Source organism: Triturus cristatus, chromosome 6 (genome assembly GCF_964204655.1).
Source record: "Triturus cristatus chromosome 6, aTriCri1.1, whole genome shotgun sequence".
Classification (NCBI taxonomy): Eukaryota; Metazoa; Chordata; class Amphibia; order Caudata; family Salamandridae; genus Triturus; species Triturus cristatus.
In genome coordinates this window covers 1077968972-1077990433 of record NC_140589.1, presented here as the reverse complement: position 1 = coordinate 1077990433, position 21462 = coordinate 1077968972, and the positions used below count along the sequence as shown (strand labels likewise).

The 21462-nt window shown below is 47.5% G+C and overlaps 1 protein-coding gene across 2 annotated transcripts in view; it reads left to right on the top strand.

The window, feature by feature from the left end:
* Positions 1 to 4127: 4127 nt before the first annotated feature.
* EGLN1 (egl-9 family hypoxia inducible factor 1) overlaps positions 4128 to 21462 on the top strand; it is a 273058-nt gene continuing 255723 nt past the window's right edge. The window contains exon 1 of one of the 2 annotated variants that reach the window (XM_085611948.1): positions 4128 to 5135. In XM_085611948.1, coding sequence (XP_085468074.1) covers positions 4344 to 5135 — 792 coding nt within the window. In that variant the 5' untranslated portion in view covers positions 4128 to 4343. The remainder of the gene's footprint in view (positions 5136 to 21462) is intronic. The other variant, XM_085611950.1, reaches the window with a different exon arrangement.

Below are 21462 nucleotides of genomic sequence, written 5' to 3'. Positions count from 1 at the left end.
GTATCAGGACTGCGCCCAGCCCAACGGGGCTCGCGTCCACCACCACATCTGTTCGCCTGTGGGGTCTAAAGTACGCCATGACCTTGTCGTCGATCAGCGCGTCCTTGACCGCCTGGAACGCCAGATCTTCCTTCGCTGCCCAGGTCCAGGGCTGGCCACTCTTCGTGAGAAGCCAGAGCGGCTCCGACAGGGACGCCAAGTTGGGAATAAAACGTCCACAGTAGGTTGCCATCCCTAGAAAACTCCTGACCTCGGTGGCGGAGGTGGGCCTCGGGGCAGCTCGGATTGCTTCCGCCTTCTTTGGATCCACTCTCAGGCCTTCCCTCGAGAAGACGTAGCCGAAGAACTCGACCGACTCCTGGTAGAAAGAGCACTTGGCCTCGTGCAGGGTGAGGCCGCTGTCCGCCAGCCGCTGCAGCGTGTCTCGAAGATGCCGATGGTGCTCTTCCAGAGTCTTCGAGAACACCAAAATGTCGTCACTCAAATTGATGACTCCCTGGAGTCCCGAGAGAGTCTCCCGTATGGCGTTTTGGAACACTTCAGCCGCTGACGAAATCCCGAAACTCAGCCGCTTGTATCTCCGCAGGCCAACGTGGGTGGAGAAGGTGGTGATGTTGCGGCTGTCTGGGTGGAGTTCTAGCTGATGGTATCCCGCGTTGAGATCCAGTTTCGTGAACCACTGCGCGCCGTTGAGGTCGGCCACGATATCGTCCATGGTGGGCGTGAGGTGTCTTTCGCGCTTTACTGCCTTGTTCGGGAGGCGCATATCGACGCACAAGCGGATGGCGCCTGGCTGCTTGGGTTTGGGCGCCACAACTAGGGGGGACACCCACGGGGTGGGGCCCGATACCTTTTCGATCACCCCCAGGTCTTCCAACTTCTTCAACTCCTTCTCCACTCGTGGTCTCAGGAGGAATGGTATTCTCCTGTGGCGCAGCGCCATGGGCCGGACCGTCGGGTCCACGTGCAGTTTGAACTGTTTCCCGCGTAGGCACCCTAGACCTCGAAACAGCATTGGAAAGTCCTTCAACATCTCCCTGGCATGCAGGTCATGCACCTGATTCGCGAAAAACACCAGCGCCAGATCTTCGGCGGTGTGACAGCTCAGCAGGGTGCCCCTCTTGCCTTCCGCCACGTGGAACGTCGTGGCCAGCTTCCTGCCATCACTGACGACTTCAACGTCAATCACCCCTCGCAGGGACAGCGGCTTGTCACTGTCGTATGTGAAGATTTGGGCTTTGGAGGGCCTCAGGGGTGGTCGTGGCGACAGTCTCTCATACTGGCAGCTGTCCATTACGTTTACCGACGCCCCCGTGTCGATGAGAGCGCTCACCGGGGACCCGGCCACCATGATGTCACACATGGGCGGCGGCCTTCGCCTCGTGCCTTCCCGGCCCACGAACGAGACGAAGAATACTTCATCATCCTCCACCTCTTCTTCGAACTCCGTCTTGGTGTTGTCTCTCAGGGCGGCGGATTCTTCCACTGTCAGTTGGTGCACGCTCGCCGCTGCACCTCGCGGGCCCGAAGCACCGCCGCGCGCCCTTCCGCCTCTGCAGACCTTCGCGAAATGGTTCGCCCGTCCGCACTTCAGACACGTTTGTCCTCTTGCGACGCACCGTCCGCCAGGCGGGTGACCTAGGCCGCAGTTGCCACAGGCGTCTCTCTGCGGAGCCCTCGCGGCTCCGCGCTGCTGGTTTGGTCGTCTCTGCAGCACGTCCACCCTCTCTTCCTTGACTGCCGGCGGTTTCGGGGCCGTAGCCGGCCGGTTGAGGGCTGCTTCCATCACGTCCGCCCGAGCGTTGGATAGCTCGTGAGACCGGCCCAGGATCAAGATGTCATCTAGGGTGATGCCTGGCTGCCGTAGGATAAGGCGCCGCAACGGGACCGACCTGCAACCCTAGATGAGCTGCGCCCGAATCTCTGCTCTCTGGTCCGGTAGCTCGCAGGACAGCGAGAGTTTTCGAAGGCGGGCATAGAAGACGTCGATGCTTTCTGTTTCTTCTTGTCGCGCCTGGCGGAGCTTGAACCACTCGAAGTCGGGGTTGGTTTGGGGGTCAAAATGGCGATTTAGGGCCCTTATGGCGCCCGCATAGTCGTCGGCGTTCCCCCTATCTGGTAGGGTCTCGAAGAGGTCGTACAGTTCCTCGCCACCGTAGCACATGAGGAGAGACCTCTTGACTGTATTATCCGTCTCCCGCACCCTGACAAAGTAGTGCTCCAACCGTCCGATCCATGAGCGCCATCGCACCGCCGCCGTGGAGGGGTCCGACAGCTCGCTGAACGGCGGCAACGGGGCTACCGCACTGTGTCCAGGCGCGGCGGCCGCTGGCTGCGCGGCCCGCTGCTGTGGCGGCTGCGAAGTGCCACCTCCGCTGGTGACAGGGGTGGACATGCTTGCTGCTCCTCTCCCTTTAGGGCTGATGCAGGCTGCCTGCTTGTCGCTGCGCGCAGGCGAGACCAACGGCCGTGCTCCGTGACGCAGATAGGTTGCCTGGCTGGTGCTGCGCGTAGGCGAGACCACCTGTTCTCTGTTTTTTTTTTTCAAGCTTTATTGAGACCGATCTCCCCAGCAGGCACTTCTGAGGACGCCCCTGCCCCACATCTCCCTCTGGGCCTTCTCCACCAGAGCTTCGACGAGCTCTCCAATCCCCCACACAGACGCTGGCCGGGCTCACGAGGGCCGACTCCTCCCCTCCGACACGAGCTTACCGGCAGTGCACAGGGCTCTGGAATCCCCTCCGGGCAGCAGTACGGCGCGCGCACCGCCCAGTCAGCCAGCGCGAGGGCGCGCCCGATGAGGTCCGCTGTGGTCCGCCTCCGCGGACAGCCTGGAGCACCGCCAGCCAGAACAGCAGGTGCGCGGGAGGGGCGAGGCGCGGGTAGGCTCCGCTCTCATCGCCAATGTGGTAACTGGGGTGGACGGGGCAGGCCTAGGGGCATGGGGGTCTACACAGCAAAGGAAGGACACAACAGTCAGGGTCACTGGAGTGGGCCGAAGACCACGAGCGGTCTTGCGCCCGTTTATTTATACCTTCGGGCGTGCCCGCCCTCCGGGTGCGTGGGTGCGTGCTCAGCGTGACGGAACGGGCCGGGTGGCTCCGTTACCACAGATGTATGAGTGTACAGATGGATAGGGTGAAAGGGTGGATAGATGGATAATGGATGGATGAGTGAAAGGATGGATGAAGGGATGGATGAGTGAAATGATAGATGGAAGGATACATGATGGATAGGTTTGCAAATGGTTGAATATGTTGGAATATGGATGGGCTTACTTATATACTATTGTGCAACCTCCTCTGATGTGTCTTTAAAACGTACCTATTGTCCTGAAGTTTTGTCCTGAATTTTGACCTCCTGTCCTGAATTTGTGTCCTGAATTTTGACCCTTTCTCCTGAATTTTTACACTCACCGTCCTGAATTTGCACCAATGCCAGTTGGTCACCCTAGACTGAGCGGATTTATAAATCGGCGACTTCTTAAGTGATTCATTAATCCGTGCACCCAGTCGAATGTTGATTCATTCATCCATGTACTTCCTCGTTCATCCATTGAATCTTTCTTATATCCATCCACATAAATATACACAAACTCACCATTAAAGATATTCACATTATGTATATATTGCGCTGAGACAATTCTGACTTTACATCAAAGCCAACTAGAATATCTATTTTAAGCATAAAATAGATATATTATTTTCTGTTTGTGGTAAATCCAAACATGAATATAATAGCCCCTAAGGTAAAATATAACCATCACTATCTTTCTATAATCGGATGGAACACATTACTAGAGTCGCTGAGTTATGTCGGCATACCCCTTGAGGATCGCTGGCAACTAATTAATGCTCAAGCAGCGTGACTTGTCAGGTGGATTTTGTGTGAACTATATCCACGCCGAGAAGCTTAACGGTCAAACCCACTGTTTAGGGGGCGCCTCCATGAGTTCAGAGGGTACTTGGATACTTTTGAAAGGATTTCAAGGCCACTTTCCTGCGCTGCGTATAACGATTGTCGAACACAAGAGGGGTCCCGAGATTCTCGGTCTGGCAGGCGCGGCAGAGAAGAGGCCAAAGGTTGTCCTCGGCGCGGCCCAACCTTCATTCTCCACTCAGCCGCCGGGGGCGGAACAAGCGAAAGTCGGGAACAGACCCCGCCTTCCCACTGAGAAGGCAGTCGCGGCCCAGCCGCTGACACCAGCCTTTGGCGTACGTGCGAGAGGGCGCGAACGAGCAGCTGGGGCCGAGTGAAGGCCGGCAATGCTCCCGTCGCAGCTCCTGGCGGCCATGCGGGGCTGATCCAAGCGGGCTCTGGCGGCGGCCTCCCCGAAGGCTGGTATGGCCTCGGGCGGGTTGAGCGAGCGGCAGTACTGTGAGCTCTGCGGTAAACTCGAACAGCTGCTGCGCTGTGGCCGCTGCCGGAGCTCCTTCTACTGCAGCAAGGAGCACCAGCGTCAGGACTGGAAGAAGCACAAGCTGGTGTGTAAAGGGGGCGAGCAGCCTGGTGGCAACACTGCCACTCCCACCTCTAGCACCGGGGGTTCTGCCACTCCTTTGAACGAGGGTTCAGTCACTGGGGCCTTTAACACTACTAACGCTGGGGCCTCGACTACCCCTACCACTGCATCCTCCGCCAGCCCAGGTGGCACTGATACTACACCGGATGCCGACTCCCAGCAACCCCCTGAGCCACAGCCGCTGGCCGCCGAGGATTACACTGAGCGCTCAGGGCGGTTCATGACTGCAGCTGTAGGTGAGGGCTCTCGACGAGGGGCACTGAATGGGCAGAGCCGGGGCCCGCCACCTTCGCAGCGACTGGCTCGAGAGTACCTGCTGCCATGCATGGAGAAGCACGGCATCTGCGTACTCGATGACTTCCTGGGCCCGGTGGCGGGCGAGGGCGTTGCGCGGGAGGTGTGCGCGCTGCGAGGCACGGGTCGCTTCACGGACGGTCAGCTAGTGAGCCAGAAGAGCGACTCGTCGCGCGACATCCGCGGAGACCAGATCACCTGGGTGGAGGGCAGCGAGCCCGAATGCAAGGCCATCGGGGGCCTGATGAGTTGCATGGACGACCTGATTCGGCACTGTAACGGGAAGCTCGGCAACTTCAGGATCAACGGAAGGACCAAGGTAGGCCACCTCTGTCGTTCCTCCTTCACTTATTTTCTGTGCCTTCCAGTCACTTGCCTTGTATGCCCGAGTATTGACAACAGGTACCGTGTGAACCATTCTTTTCTGAAAGCTTTCTGCTCCATATGCCTACCCACTCCGGCAGCTAGTTTCTACTCCCCAAGTCTGTATCTCGTCCTTGCCACCACCGCTCTTTTTTTGTCTCTTCGGTGTCTGTATCTTTGGCAGTACCTCTTTTGTACCATGTGTCTATCTCTCCGAAAGGCATGTAGTTCTAAACTTGTAATAAGGTTCCTTTGCAATCCAAAGTATGACCAAACCAGGACTTGGCATTGAAATGGCTAGACTGGATTAATATTTTTCAGGGACGCATAATTCGTATTTTTTTTAAAAACACTGTAATTGATACGTAATCTGAACTATATTAAAAGGATCGCCCCCAAGCGGCATTGGTTTGGCCCTTCTGCCTTTTCTGTGCTATCCGTTGGGCCCCGATGTCGTGCCCGAAACATTATTTGTATTGCAATTATATAGCGCTTACTACCCCTGACGAGGCGTCAAAGCGCTTTTTCGGTGAGTAGCACGATACTCCGGAACCCATAAAGGATTAGTGTTTAATTGGTATGGTAAAATATGAATGTGATTTAAGTGGTGGATAGGTTAGTTCAATTATTTGGATTCAGAAGAATAGTGGAAGGATAGAAGAGGGAACAAACGTTTGTATTTATGCTCGGGGCCCCGGAGTATCTATTAGACAGGCTACAAAGAGTCCAATCTGCGGCTGCAAAACTTGCCTTGTGGCTCCCGTCGAGATCCCAACGACCATCCGCCTTGGCACAACTGCACTGGCTTCCCCTTAGACAGAGAGTGCAATTTAAGGCCCTCTGTATTGTCTTTAGGGCTCTCCACGGTTCCGGTCCTGCCCCTTTTCAATCCAAGTTTGTGTGGTATGGTCCTACCAGAAAACTCCGCTCCTGGGATGCCAAACTGGTGGTCACCCCCAGATTCAAGAAAGTCAGATCTGGAGGTAGATCCTTTGAGGTGACTGCCGCTAGACTCTGGAACTCCCTCCCCGCCGACATTAGACATACCGATGACCTTCTACCTTTTAGAAAAAAGGTTAAAACATGGCTCTTCCCGGGCTAGCCCTAGTCTCCCTGTTTGTCTTCCCCCCCCATCCTCCTCAGACTCTGTCAGCGCCAGGATGCCTGCGACGGCGACAGTTTGCGCTTTACAAATTCCTAAAATAAATACATTTATATAGCGCTTGTTACCCCTGATGGGGTGTTAAAGCACTTTTTTTGGGGGGGCGAGTAGTACGTTACTCCGGAAACACAAAAACTATTAGTGGTGAATTAGTATAGTGAAATCTGAAAGTAAGGAGTGGTGGATATTAGTCAGTTATTTGGAGTGAAAAGAGTAGCGGAGGGATAAAAGAGGGGGGGGAAAGGTTTGCATTTATATAGCGCTTGATATCCCTGATGCGCTTTTTTGGCGAGTAGCACACTACTCCGGAACCCATAAAGGATTAGTGTTGAAAATTAGTATAGTGAAAAATGAAAGTAATTTGAGTGTTGGGTATGTTTTTCAGTTATATGGGTAGTGGGGGGATAGAAGAGGGAGAAAGGTTTGCATTTATATAGTGCTTGCTATCTCGGATGAGGTGTTGAAGCTCTTTTTTGGCGAGTAGCACACTATGGAACCCATAAAGGATTAGTGGTGAATTAAAATATGAAATTTGAGAAGTGAACATGTTGGTCTGTTATTTTGATTGAAAAGGATAGTAGATGGATAGAAGAGTGAAGGATTTAAACTTAATTTTTTTTAGTTTTTTGGGAGGTCCTAGCAGTAGGAAGAGGCTTTGGGATGAGTAAAAAGGGATGTGGAGGGGAAGAGTCAAAGGGAAGAGTTTAGAAATGCTTGTTTTGGGGCATCGGTATAGGAAACTGTGTCATATGATGCAAGGAGGGATAGAGTATGGGAGAGTCTAGAAAGGGTTATTATGGAGATCATAGTAGCGGTATGGGATTAATTAGTGGATGTAGAGGATATATTGATAGAGGTAAAGGGTGAGAAATAGGGTAGTGCATTGGAAAGAGCAGTAGAAAGAAGTTTAGTCAGAAAGTTGGGGTAGAAAATATATTGAGAGAAGTATAGGGTGAGAAATAGAATAGTACATTGGATATGCTGAAATGGTGGAAAGTGATAAATATATAGATCCGTAAGTACACGGAAAGTATATAGATGCATAAAGGAGGTAGGTATATAGATGAAAGATATTGATGGAGGTACAGGATGTGAAATAGGGTAGTGCAATGGATATGCCTTTTTAGGAGAAAAGTAATAAATGTATAGATCCAAGTACATGGAAGGTATATAGATGTAAAAAGATGCATTAGATAAACTCTGGTTTTCAAGTGTTATTGTACTTCACAAATTTATTTGTGCAATAACGAACAGAGGGTTGAGGCAAAAGCAGTCCGCACTTGTCAATAATATTTGGGAAGTAAGTACCTGTGCTGGAATCCAAGGAGTACATCCCTCTCTACTCCATATTTGGAAAAAGTTCCAAACCAACAAAGAACACAAAGTGGCTCCGTGCTCAACAGTAAAGTCTGTAGGATTCAAAAACAATCTTTGTGTATTCATTGAAAAAGTTTCAAGGCAATGTGTATTCTTTTTTTTCAAATTAGTTATTTATTGGTTTTTCTTTCATGTGAAGACAAATCAGTCCAAAGGGACTTTAGGGCTCTAAATTGTAAAACCGAATATCCACTCCCAAGTTTTGTGTTTGGCACGACTTATGTACTGGCTTCACACATTATACAGTGTGTTTATCAGTTCACGTGGCTTGATAACCTAAGTTCGGTCTGTGCGTTTGCTTCCACGAGTTGAAAAATATATTTGTATTTATTTTGTAACATAATTATTCTACATGTTTATACAAAGCAATACACAAAGATAGGTACATATCTATTGTAAAATAAATATTCATATACAGAGGGTTATGCTGTAAATTTCGGTTTGCGCATGGTGCTTATGTGGGGAAGAGCCAATTCTTGGGTGTTTGTCAATGGATCTTATGTTGGGGAGTAAAGAGTTCCATAGATTGGCTATTTGAACGGAGAAGGATGTGCCACCCATGTTTTTTTTCTTGTATCTTGTGGCGAGGTGCCACTTTAGAGCGGAGGTTCCTTTTGTTGAATGTGCTTGGTGATTTTATTCCTGATGAACAGCTGTCCCATTCCATGTAATGCTTTGTGGGTGATACAAAGCTTGAACGTGGATCTTCTGGCATCCGGAAACCAATGCAGGGCTTTCAAGGCCGGTGAGATGTGGTCTCGCGGTTTGATATGCGAGAGTAGTCTGGCAGCTGAGTTCTGAATCTGTTGGAGTCTTTTCATGGTCGTTAAAGTTGAACTGTGGTAGAGGCTATCGGCGTAATCGAGATTTGACAGAACAACGGAGATGGTAGCTTGAACCTTGTGTGGAAATGGGGGAAGTTCGTCCCAGCGTTTTTATAGTCACAAATCCCAAATGTGGGGAAATTTGTCCCAGCGTTTTTGTAGTGACAAAGCTTGATCTTGCTAGTTTGTCCACTTGGGCATTCATCAATAGCTTGGAGTCCATGGTCATTCTGAGGTTTCTTACTTCTTTCGATACTTTGGGCGGTGATCCCAGCGCGGTGATCCCAGCTCATCAGGCCAGGCCGGAAGCAGGTCATAATGTTTCCAATCGCCACACGTGAGTATTTCTGTTTTCGAAGCATTCAATTTGAGATGGCTCCAAGTCATCCACTGATCCACGGCTCTGAGACAACTGAAAATTGGAGAGTTTTCAATGTCTTTGGGGCATTCCAGTTGAGGGAGTATTTGTCTCATCTGCATAGTTATAGCACACATAGTTATAGCACATGACGTGAAATGGATCAGTACCAATCATGACTTCATGTAGATGTTGAAATGCATGGGTGACCCCTGCTTTGGTGGAGTATGGTTTGGACGAGAAAGGTCGGGTATGGATGACATTAGTTCTGTTACGAGGTAGGACGTGATGCAGTCTAGAGCAGTCCCCTCTATGACGACTTCATAGCGTTTTTGTTTGAGTGTCATGGTCAACCGTGTCAAAGGCAGCCAAGAGGAGTAGCGCAGCAACCCCGTTGCCGTCTACTGTGTTCTTCAGGTTATCCCAGATGGCAAGGAAGGCAGATTCTGTGCCTCTTCCCGGACGGAATCCTGTTTGGAAATCTGAAAGTATGGCATTTTCCTCAATGAATTGTGACATCTGGGCGAACACAGCTCTTTCTATCAGTTTGCCCAGAAAAGGACCATTTGTAATTGGTCTGTAGTTGTCAGGGTTCAGTGGGTCCAAGTTTGTTTTCTTCAGTAAAGGGAGTATGTATGACTTTTTTTTTTTAGTTCTTCTGGAAATATTCCTGTAGTTAAGGAATTGTTAATGATTCCTCTTACAGGAGTGGCAGCAGAGATTGTTAAAAGAATTGTCTTGAAAGTTTGTGGTGGACACAGGTCAGAAGGGCTGCCGGCAGGCCTGCTTGCTTTGACCAGGTCCATAAATTAATGGTGAGGTGTGTTGGAAGGAACGGATAGGCTGGGTTAGAGTATTCTTGGATTGTTGTTTTGCACAGGGGTTAGTGCTGGTGCTTTGTCTCTGTTTTAAGTACGAGTCCAATGTGTCTGCTTTGTCCGTGTAATGATTTGCCAGTTTGTCTGTGAAATCTTGAGTAACAGGATGAGTTCCTTCTAGGCAATATGGTTTACGAAATTGATTATTTTATAGAAATCTTTATTTGCACATTTTAGCATTTTGAATTCTGTATGAATAGTACCTTTTCTTAGCTTTTTTGATTGCTGACTTGTATAATCTGTTAATTTTCTGTAGGTGAAGTTTGTGGTGTTTGGCGTTTGTAGAGACTGGTACGTTGCAGCTTTCTAATTTGTTGTCATGTATTTTATCTTTATATTTCTCCAAGGCGCTTTTTTTCTTTTGTTCTGTTGTGTGGTTTTGAGTCGTATCAGGATGTCAAACTTTTTCTGTAGCCACTTGTATAGTTTTTTTTTAACAGAATGTTTTTCCAGATCTGTACTGGATGTTAGTTGTGTTTGTAAGTGTTCCAAATTGAGTTTGTTCCATGGTTTATAGGTGGATGCATGTAAGGCAGTTTTAGGTGAGTCGCTTAGTGTTGCTTTATGTTAGAAAGCAAGCAAATGGTGGTCTGACGATGTGACTGGAGTTATAGTGTGAAAGGTAAGTAGTTTGGTATTAGCAAAAATGACATCTAGGATATGTCCAGCGAAGTGTGTGGGTCTGTGGACAATCTGATGCAGGTTCAGTGCGTCTAGGCCAGTGATTGTTTTTGAATGGGTCATAATGGGTTTGTCAAACCAAATGTATGTCACCCAGAACGCATAGGTTGGAGTGTATTGTTCTACGGTTTGAAACTGTGTCTAGAAGTGCGTCTGGGAATGTCGCTTTGCTAGGTGGAGGCCTGTAAAGGAGCAGGAAGTTACAGGTGGAAGACGTTGTAGGATTTTGGAATTGACACCGCTGCCACCCAGTGTCCATTTTTGCCCAACCCCCAGCTTCATTTTCCATCCCTAACCTTCATCTCATGAGACGGAGTCACACTTACAAAGCTCTCATAGTATCTGTTCCCTTGGTATGGCCCTCAAATTACTTACTACGCAAAACTTTCTTTAATTCCTCCACTACATATATTCACTACTTCTTGTCTCACAGCTTCCTTTCCTAAAGACAAATGTTTTTTTCTTTTGCGCACAGATCTTCTGGCCCAATGTATGTACTAATACAAGAACAGACAGGGCCGTCCTTTGGCATGGGCAAGCTGGGCCCAGGCTGCCAATTTTGGAGCTGTGTGCATGAAGGTTTTTTTGATTTAAATATGCCTTTGAGTTTCTCAGCAGTTTTCAAAGAGAGGATATTATCAATCCAACATATCATCTTAAGTAGTATCAAATAAAGCAAATAACCATTTGCAAATCGTATAGCTGTAAATTATCATCTTGCACCCCTGCTCGTCCTCTCTCTGTAGAGAACAATCCATGATTCCTATGCATTGTACAAATGGGCATATGGGATGGACTCAATGGGACCACACATAATGCCTGTGTTATCAGACTGGCGCAAGCCTTGTGTGGTCCACTCCTTCCAGCCCTCCTCCTTGTTGTGTGTCCGCTATCTGTTCAGGCGTGGGCTGTTGTAGGTCAGCTGGGTCCAGCAAGTCCCGCAACATCACTCCCCATGCAAGCGACACTTCAGGCAATTTATCATCTTTTGCTGTCTTTCTCATGTTTTGCTCTTCTGCACAGGCCCATTCCTGCAGACCCCCCTTCCTCTTCTCCCTAGTTGGAGGCCTGCTACTCACCCTGTGGATAGCTGTGCACTGTTTTGCCACTGTGAGGCCCTGTTCAGTTTTCTCGTTGGGTCTTCAGGCAGTAGGCCCAGCAAGCATCTCTTAATATTTAGAGGGAAAGCCTACCCGTCGCACATTTAATGTGTGCATTAAGGTTATGCAAACCGCGCCCCTCTCATCTTGCTCCAGCCTTGTCCGTATCCCTGCATGCTCCTTTCTGTCTGATCTGCCAGTTTAAAATAGGTTTTTTCCATCATTATCATACCATACAGAATATTTTTGACACCCCATTAGCCCCCTTCCTTGCCCTCCATTCACTCTCTCACCCCCCTAGGCAGCTGAGCTGTGGGTGATTTAGGTCCGCGGGGGAGGTCAAAAGATGTTTGTGTTCAGGGGCCATTCACTGCTCAGCCAGGGACTGCCTGACCGGTGAACACACAAATGTCCCACTGCTGCCTCATTTTATTCATTAATCTCAGAAACGGCGGCAAATTTCTCTCCGACCAGGGCGCTATCCTGGCTAAAGCCGACTCTGAGAACAAAAGCCGACTCTGAGAACAGTAAATGACAGTGTATCCTTTGGTGGACCATATATTACACACTTCTCTTCACATTCATCCAAACCACACGTGTCGCTTCATACAAAAATAGCGCCAAAGGGAGGATGCAGACTTTTGCTCAATATAGGGTGCCCCCACGCAGATGTAATAGTAGAGGTGTACAAATAGATTTATTAAAATAATTTAAACAATTTAATCAGTTGATTACAATAAAATCCAATATCCAAGGGAATCCAATCCCATATGTTGCATACATATACACGATAATAATGTCCTACACAAATTATATATACATGAAACAAAGCACAATAAGAAAAAAGTAAAACGGATAGAAAAAGAGTATCTGCACGACAATACACTGTCATCAGTAAAACCCATCCATGTAGAAATGACGTTTAGGCTAGAACTCGATATGTTGAAAACTATTTTATATCTATTATAATAACCAACAACACAGATTAGGTGTCGAGGAGTCAACGTGTTTTGATGGTATCGTGCTGGTTAAACCATCTTTATCAAAACTGTAATGTTAGCTCTTATTGCATGTGTAAAATTAATGTTATACACCTGTATGTGAAAATATCAGGCGCGCAACGCCCATTGGGATCAAAGGGCTTCAGCCCCCCGCCATGTGTGGCAGTCCGGGCTGTGACAGCTTCCCGGGCACACACAGAGGCGCACTCTAGTACATCACAGGTCTTTAAAAGACCATTCGCTTGTAAACGAGGCTTTGTTGTTTTTTCACCCCTTCTAGAGCCCCTGCATCTCCACTCTAGCTATTGCTGGAAGAGTCCCCCCCCCCCCCCCCCCCAATCCCCGGAATTTGGCTCTAGTTGCCCCCCTGAGAGAGAGAGGAGTATGTATATGTATATGTGTGTGTATATATATATAATCTACTGGCGGTCGCCAGTAGATAGTTATAGTTAGGACCGAGTTTCCATAGGAAATCTGAAAATTCTATTTTGAATAACTTTGGCGCCGGTTGACGAACCCTCGCGAAATTTTCAAAACTAATGGGGCGCTCCGTTCAGCTCCTACCCTGAAAGTCTCTGGGTGATTCGTCAAGCGGGGGCTGAGAAAAAAGGGGGGTCCCAAAACACGTTTTCCCCATGCATTTTTCCATAGGACCTTTAGTCGAAGGTACAGCCCGAACGGCTGAACAGAATTACTTGAAATTTGGCAGAGAGGTAGTCCTCAGGTCAGGGAAGTGCCTTTTGCAGGTCTGGTGTCAATCTGTTCAGTAGTTCCTGAGAAAATCAAAAGTAAAATCATATATATATGTTGGCGTAGCCTAACCACACATCTCATCCTGAGATCTGATTGGCTGTCAGCACTTCATCCAAGAAGTGTTGGCAGCCATCTTGGGACCAATATACAATATGATAGCACCTCATTAAAAAGTATTGCAGTTAATAGAAGGTTTTAAGACTTTAGTTACATTATAAATCATTTGTTGATGGTACCATACTCATTTTAGGAATTGTGGTATGTTCTAAGGTGATTTCACCATGTGAAAAAGCCTTCTGCTGGGATATCATGATTGAGAGAAAAATATTTTCTCATGCTTTTCCCACAAAGGTTTGGAAGGTGATCTATAAGCTAAACTGAGAGCTTATTTTCTGTAAATTCACATTATCTTTCTCAGTCATGTGAGAATGAAGTCTGACATTCTCAGTAAAACATGTACATCCAACAAGGGCAGAGACTGTCAGTTGATTCCTTTGTGTTCTACTGCAGCTTCCCAGAGTGTTCCAAAGAACAACTAGAGCGCTAACAGTCCTACTTATGATAAACGTATGGCACACCTGAAGCCATCTTGTTCGGATTAAAGTGGTAACTCTTAAAACATTTAATTTAAAAAGGAACAAAATGAGGGGGTTCATTTTTCCACAAACCAACAATACAGGACTTGCAAGAGAGGCTGTGGCAATGTAATAGACCATTGTGGGCAGAAGGAAGAGGCAATGGTAGTACAACCATACATGCCAACAGACCCGATTCAGCCAGGAAACGTCCAATGATTTTAAGCTCAAATGGGCTTTATTTGATCTGTCTCCTGTCTACAATCTCCTCTTTTTCAATGTAACTCAAAGGGGAAAATCAATACCCCAGTTTTTTTTCAAAATCTCCCTCTTACCAAGTTCAAAATGTTCGCAAGTATGGTACATTGGATCATGGAAGGAAATGGGGTAGGGACATGGACTTGGATAACAGAGGACAGGAGGGACATGGAGAGGTGCACCAAACTGACCCTGCAGGGCAGGCATCAGGGTTTGCAGCAGCACAATACACCACACAGGGCATGCGGGACGGGAGTGCAGCACAACAATCCATAGAAAGCAAGAGGGAGGGGACAGGACCATGCACATGGACAACAGAGAACAGAGGGGCAAGAGGCAATGGTAGCTAGCTGACCATAATGGACAGACAGGAGAGAAAGCTGCAGCATAACAGACCATAAAGGACAGGAGGGACGGATCAGGGGCATTACAATGGAACAGACAAGCCAGGAGGGAGGGAGTAGGGGTCTGCACATGTAAACAGAGGGCTGGGGGCAAGGGGGCAGGGCAGGAGCAGCAAGATAGCCATGGAGGTCAGGCAGGATGGGCACTAGAAGCAAGACACACCATGAAGAGCAACAGTGAGACTGTGATGGCATACACACAGACCATGGAGGGAAGGTGGGAGGGGGTCAGGGGCAGCTAACTGACCACACAGGGAAGGTGGGAGGGGCCATGGCAGCATAGAAGACCATGCATGGCAAGTGGGAGGGTTAGTGGCAGCACAGTGGCTATGATGGGCAAGAAGGAGGGTGCAGGGGCATGCACAAAGGACGATGGAGGATAGAAGGGAGGGTCAGGACCTGTGCACAGACAAAGTTCAGGGGAAGGGGCCTCACAACAGACCGCACGGGGCAGGCAGGAGGAGCAGTTGCAGCACAACAGACCAGGGAGGGCAGAAGGGTGTGGCAATACAATGGACCATGTAGGACAGGAGGAAGAGGATAGGGGCATGGCATGTGGACAGGCAGGGTGGAGGTGGCAGGGACAGGTTACAGTCATCTGACAATGCTAGGCAGGTGGGAGGGGAGTGGCAGCTCAACAGAACACTCAGAGTAGATAGGAGTGGCAGGTCCATGGAACATGGTGGGCAAAAAGGATGGAGCAGGGGCATGCACAAAGACATCGGAGGGCAGGGGGAAGGAGAATAGGGGCAGCAAGCTAAGCACAGAGTTTAAGCAGGAGGTCAATGATGGGGCATAGAATTGGGCAATGGAGGGCAGGAGGAGTGGACTGGTACATCATACTAAATTGAGGGCAGTGGCAGCACATCAGACCATGCATGGCAGGAGGGAGGAGGCTAGTCCATGGATTCACACAACAGAGGATAGGGAGGAGGGGGATGGGGCAGCAAGCTAACTGTTCAGAGAAGGCGGTTATTAGGAACTTTATTGTTTTTAAAACGTGTGTCTTTGCGAACTACTTAAAATATGAACAAGTATGCAGCATAATCTCACTTTTATTCAGGAAGAAGAGGACGTTTGTGGTTGTGACTCCGAGCTCACTTGGCAGAAACACCCCATGACCCTCCACCCCCTATCGCAAAATGTAATGCCCGTGAAAACGGTAGGTGAACGCAGTGTTATATAGAATATAGTCCTGAGAGCACGATTGAAAATGAAAACTAGATATAGTGTATGGTATAAACTATGCACCAAAAAGTGTGATATAAGATGAACTGGGGCGTGAAATAGGATATGCAATACATTGTGCGCAATGACAAATTCATTGGAGAGCGTGAGATAGCACAGGCACTAGTGCGTGCTCTGCGATATGCACCTTGGAGTGTAATATGCACAGGGCAGTGTTGTGTAACCTAACTAGTCTCTAAAGTTGTAATATAAAATTTGTGCTGTGGAGTGTAACGTTGCATATGCACTGTGACAAAGATATGGATCCCAGATTGTAATATGTATGGCATAGCGCTGTGCGTTATAACATAGTCATCGAGGAAGGCACGTTAGATGGGGCAATATAACCTGTGCGAAGGCAAGTGTGGCATGACATATTCACGGGGTGGTGTTACAGTGCACATGGGCTAGAGAGTGTCATAGCATACGCTCTAGCTGGTGGAATACAACACAGAGGTGTGTGGCACTCGGCGGGCACTGGTGGGTGTAACACAGCATTGGGCTCAGCCAGGAGCGCGCTGTGACTGAAGTGAGGGTTGCTTCCTTTCCAGAGTAAAATAAAAAGTATTACACATCCGGCGGTGGATGTGTGGTTTATTAACTGTGAGGGGGGGTTTCTTGCATAGGTTTTGTCTAATCCCCTTTGAATGGCTTGGTGTGCGTGTGTATTAAATGTGCCCGTCAATAGCTACCCATGTTTGTATAAATAAACAACAAGGGTGTCTACTTGGAGAGTACCCACCGGCGGGGGTGCCGGGATTAGGCACGGTAGGGCGTCAGACACGTTAGAGCTTCACTAGCCGTGTAAATACATTCCACGTGGATTCATTGTATGCATAGTCTCCTTCTAAAAGTAGGGGGCAGGCCCAGAGGGATGGGGTCCCAGGGCCAATAAAATAGAAAAAGAAGGGGGGGCCACACAGCCCCCCCTTCTAAAAATAAAAAAAACGGCATCGCGCCGGTAGCCACGCCTCCTCATTGCTGCACTCTGCAAACGCCCCCCCCCCCCAGGCGAGTTGTAAGTTGGGGAATTAATTCCCCTTCAATACTGGGGGTCCCTGAGGGCCAACTAGCCCAACAGGTATCTCCAGTATGCACCAGGGAGCTGCGTTGCAGACAGGTGTTCTGAGGCCACGCCCCTTTTTACACCTCTCTGCAACGCAGCTCTGTGGCGCTTACTGAAGGTACCTAGTGGGCTAGTTGGACCCTCAGGATTCAAATGAACTTAATCTCCCAACTAAAAACAGCCACAGGACGTGTTTACACAGTGGTGAAGGGATGGGACGGGGCCTGAGGTGACGTGTGCAAACAAGCCCTGTGGCGCGTTTTGAGAGGTTGTTTTAATCCCCCTGCCCTAATATATACTAGGGGCTTACAGAGGAGGTCATGCTACTCACAGGGGAACCCAACGCATAGTATTCCCTAGTGTATGTAGGCGTTTTCACTGTATTCTAAGTGTCTTTTAACATAGCACTGGCTCTAGGACTGGTTAGTCAGACTGTTACCACAAGTATCCGTCTGAAAAAGTTGAGGGTACAGGATGATTTTGCAATAAGGCTTCTTTCTGCTCTTCTGTTTGTATTTTCTGCACGTTATCCTTCTTCCTGCACTTTTCTTCGTCTTTGAGGACTTCTGTTGCTTCTTTCTGCATTTCTTTTTTTCTTTCTGTGCGTTTTTTCTTTTTTTCTTCACATGTCCTATCTCTGTAGACATAGCTAGAAATTAGCATTTAAAAAAACCTTTGCAATTCCCTGAAAAAACCATAGGTTTCAGGCACGTTATAGTTGGGAATTAGCATTTGAAAAACCTTTGAAATTCACTGAAAAAAAACATAGGTTTCAGCGGCGTTCTAGTTAGCTGGACTTTTCATTCGTACAAAACCATTGAAATTCCCCCATTATAGTTAGTTCAGCTAACTATAACTCGTGCGCCCGCAATGCACTGCTGATGAGGTTGATGCCCCCCCTATTCTGCATGCCTATACTAATTAGAATAATCTATTAATTATAATACTATTAATGTGTTTGCATGAAGTTTAATCAACATTACTAATGTACGAAATACACGTGGGATTTGCATTTTGCATGGCTAAATAATTTGTAATTAACATATGTACGCATACTAGCAGTAGAAAATAGAATATCACATGATATGTGTTGCTTCTGTGACGTTTTCGTAATGTCGCACTAGATGACATCAATGGGTGAATATGAACGCTTTAAATGTTGCTATACGCTAGATAATTACAAGCGCATAGGGGAATTAGTGAGGGTTTAAAGTTTTATTCAACTAACTATAACGGGGGAATTTCATTGGTTTTTTACGAGTGAAATGTCCACCTAACTATAACATGTGTGAAACCTATGGTTTTTTTAAGTGAATTTGCAAGGTTTTTTAAATGCTAATTCCTAACTATAACGTGTGTGAAACCTATGGTTTTTAAAGTGAATTTGTACGTTTTTTTAAATGCTAAGTTATGTATGTATTATATATATTTTTTTTAGGTTTTTCACCGTGCGCGCACACCGCGATTTAAAAAAAAGGCTAGGGGGTCAGGAACTCTCTACCCTGCCCCATTTTCACGTTCGCCACCTCTCTTTTTCACTGTTGCACCCAAAACAAACAAAATGGCGGACGACACTTCCTGATTTCGACCGATTCGAACGTTGACTGACATGTAACCACCAATCAGAATTACGCTCGCGCACGTTAGGGTGCGGCCACCGTGCGCGCACGGTGCGCGGCTATAGATATTTATGTACTTTTAACTGCAATTTTCTCAGGAAATACTGAACAGATTGCCTCCATATATGCAAAAGGCACATGCCTGACCTGAGGACTACCTCTTTGCCAAATTTCAAGTAATTCTGTTCAGCCGTTCGGGCTGTACCTTCGACTAAAGGTCCAATGGGAAAATGCGTAGGGAAAACACGTTTTGGGACCCCCCTTTTTTCTCAGCCCCCGCTTGACGAATCACCCCGAGACTTTCAGGGTAGGAGCTGAGCGGTGCGCCCCATTAGTTTTGAAAATTGCGCAAGGATTCGTCAACCAGCGCCAAAGTTATTCAAAATAGAATTTTCAGATTTCCTATGGAAACATGGTCCGAACTATAACTATCTACTGGCGACCGCCAGTAGATAATATAATATGACAGCAGCGCGTTGAATCGCTAGCTTGCCTTTCGGTATTTTATTAGAGTTGCTGTCTGTTTTTTAATGTCTTAACATAGTTCCCTTATTTTGTGTGTGACTTTGAAACGAGGCTCACTCGCACTCACTTGCCTTCTTTGCAGCTACCCTGCAGCATTCGTTCTTTCAGCCGCATTTTACCGCTCCCAGCAATGGGTCGTACCTCCACCCCCTTCCCTTCATTTCTGCTACCGGGGGCTCTATAAAAACTTCATGGGTGCCCGGGCGCGCCAGCGGCATGCCGAAGGCAAGCCCGTCTGCGCCCGTCCGTGCCAGGCCGGGACCTGGGGCCATGACCCCTGCCTTACCTAACAGGGATATTGTAACTCATTCCTCCAAACAATTGTTGGATCTTCGCCCCAACCCACACTCTGACTGTACGGTTCTCAATCTTGAGGAAGATACTGATTCCTGTTTGTGTTGTAACTTAACAGTGCACTTAGGATTATGCGAGTTATCTAATGTTCCAACATCTTTTACTCCTATTAAACAACTTAATAACCCACAAAAGGAATATAATTCACCACCTATTAAGGAATTCTTTTTTTTCAATATTAATTGTCGCTTACTCCCTAAACATCAGGCTGATGTTTTTGATTTGCTAATAGACCAACAACCGGACGCTATTTTTCTTACAGAGACCTGGTTTAAACAATAGCTCTGGTCCGGATATAGCTGCCGCTTTGCCCCCTAACTATGTTATAGTCAGGAAGGATAGGGAGGATAAAAGCGGTGGGGGGATTGCCATAATTTATAAAAACTTACATAGCTGCAAGTTTGATGACTTACAGGTCACCGACTGCGAAGCTGCGTTGTTTAAGTTGGACTCTAACTCCGCACTTAACTTTTTCTGGGATACTGGTTTACAGACCCCCTAGGCCTGCCGGTCGCCGGGTCACAAACTTCCCTGATCTTGTCTCTCCTTTCCTGCTCAGATCGGCAAATTTTTCTATCCTAGGGCACCTCCATCTCGAGGATCCCGACTGTACCATTATTAACACTCTTATTTCAGATTTAGCAGCTATCCATATTCTGCTCCATAACTCTGGACCTACCCACAAAGCCGGTCACCTATTGGAGCCAATATTTTCTAATTTATCCAATATTGAATGCTTTACAGCAATTCCCTTGTGCTGGTCCGACCATTTTTTGGTTGATTTTAAATTAATGATCGCTGACAATGCGCATGTAGCACTGTGTGGTACTCTAAAATTAACAAGGAATTGGAAAAAGCAGGATCTAGACAATTTTAACATTTTTATCAAATACAGCCCCTATTTTAAAAATGATCGTGATACTGATTTAGTAACGTTTCAAAATTGGATCTGTAAAACTACAGGCATCTTGGAGAAACATGGCGGCCGTAGGCTAAACAGTCGTGGCTCCTCTCTCGGAGATGTCGGGCGTGTAATTTAACAATGTGTATTCCCCGTTGCTAAAGGACCTGCTCTCTTCTGCTAGTTTCTTATCTCCTGTCTCTGGGGGTAAAGGATTTATCTCCACTCTCTACACCACAGGTTTCCAAACTTTTCATGCTGGTGACACACTTTTTTGACATTCCTGCTTTAGTGACACGGTAATGCGAGCGAGCGTAGCGAGTGAGCCGGAATCACCACAGAGGTGTTCGGGGGGGTTTAAAAAATAGTGGGCAAATGGTGCATTTTCAATCCAATTGGAGAAAGCAAGAAGGTTTAATAAAGCAATTGTGAATCTGTTTTTAACAAAGACAGTGACTGGCAAAACAGGGAGTAAGGTTAGGTTTGTGCCTGAAACAAGAATATAATCATGCACACATCGACACATGCCCCAGTGATTTACAGCACAAAAAGGGCACCCCCACAGCATATGGAGTGTTGGTTTTGGCAAACGTTTCTTCCTTCTTAAATACTAAAAAGAAACATGTGAATCAAATTAGAATAATTCCCAGTTAAAAAAAACAAGGCAGTACATTAGATCAACTGTCGGTTGGGTTGTGGAGTTTTTGTTTCGCCACGTTATCAAAAGAAAACCTATTTCCTGTATTGGGCCAAATATTAAGTTGCTGGTGAGCTATTATATAATAATCAACTTTAAGCATGTTGGCCTTGTTTGTCATATTCTGTCCTTTTTTTTTTAGGTCCCGTCTAGGCTGCGCATATGCTGTCTCGAACAGCATGTTTTCAATCTGTGGGCTTCAGCCCGCCCATTGCCTTACCACTTGTTTGCTCCATCGTGCTCTCATATCCGTCGTTCCCGTTAGTCCATAGCATAAAAGCGTCATGCTTCTTCCTGTGTTTGACCCTCCCCCTGAACATGGACCAAGTGCTTGCGTCCTTCCACTACTCCCGTTATAGGAGCTACTATTTTCTTTGTCTTTGAGCACTCCACACGAGTGCTGGTGTTTTCACTCACTCCATCTCCTCCCGCCCGCCCCAACCCTGTTGATTCGTTTTCTTTGTAGATCGGCTTTATTATTCACCTCACTCACCGAGCCAGCAAAATGGTAAGTGATGTGTAC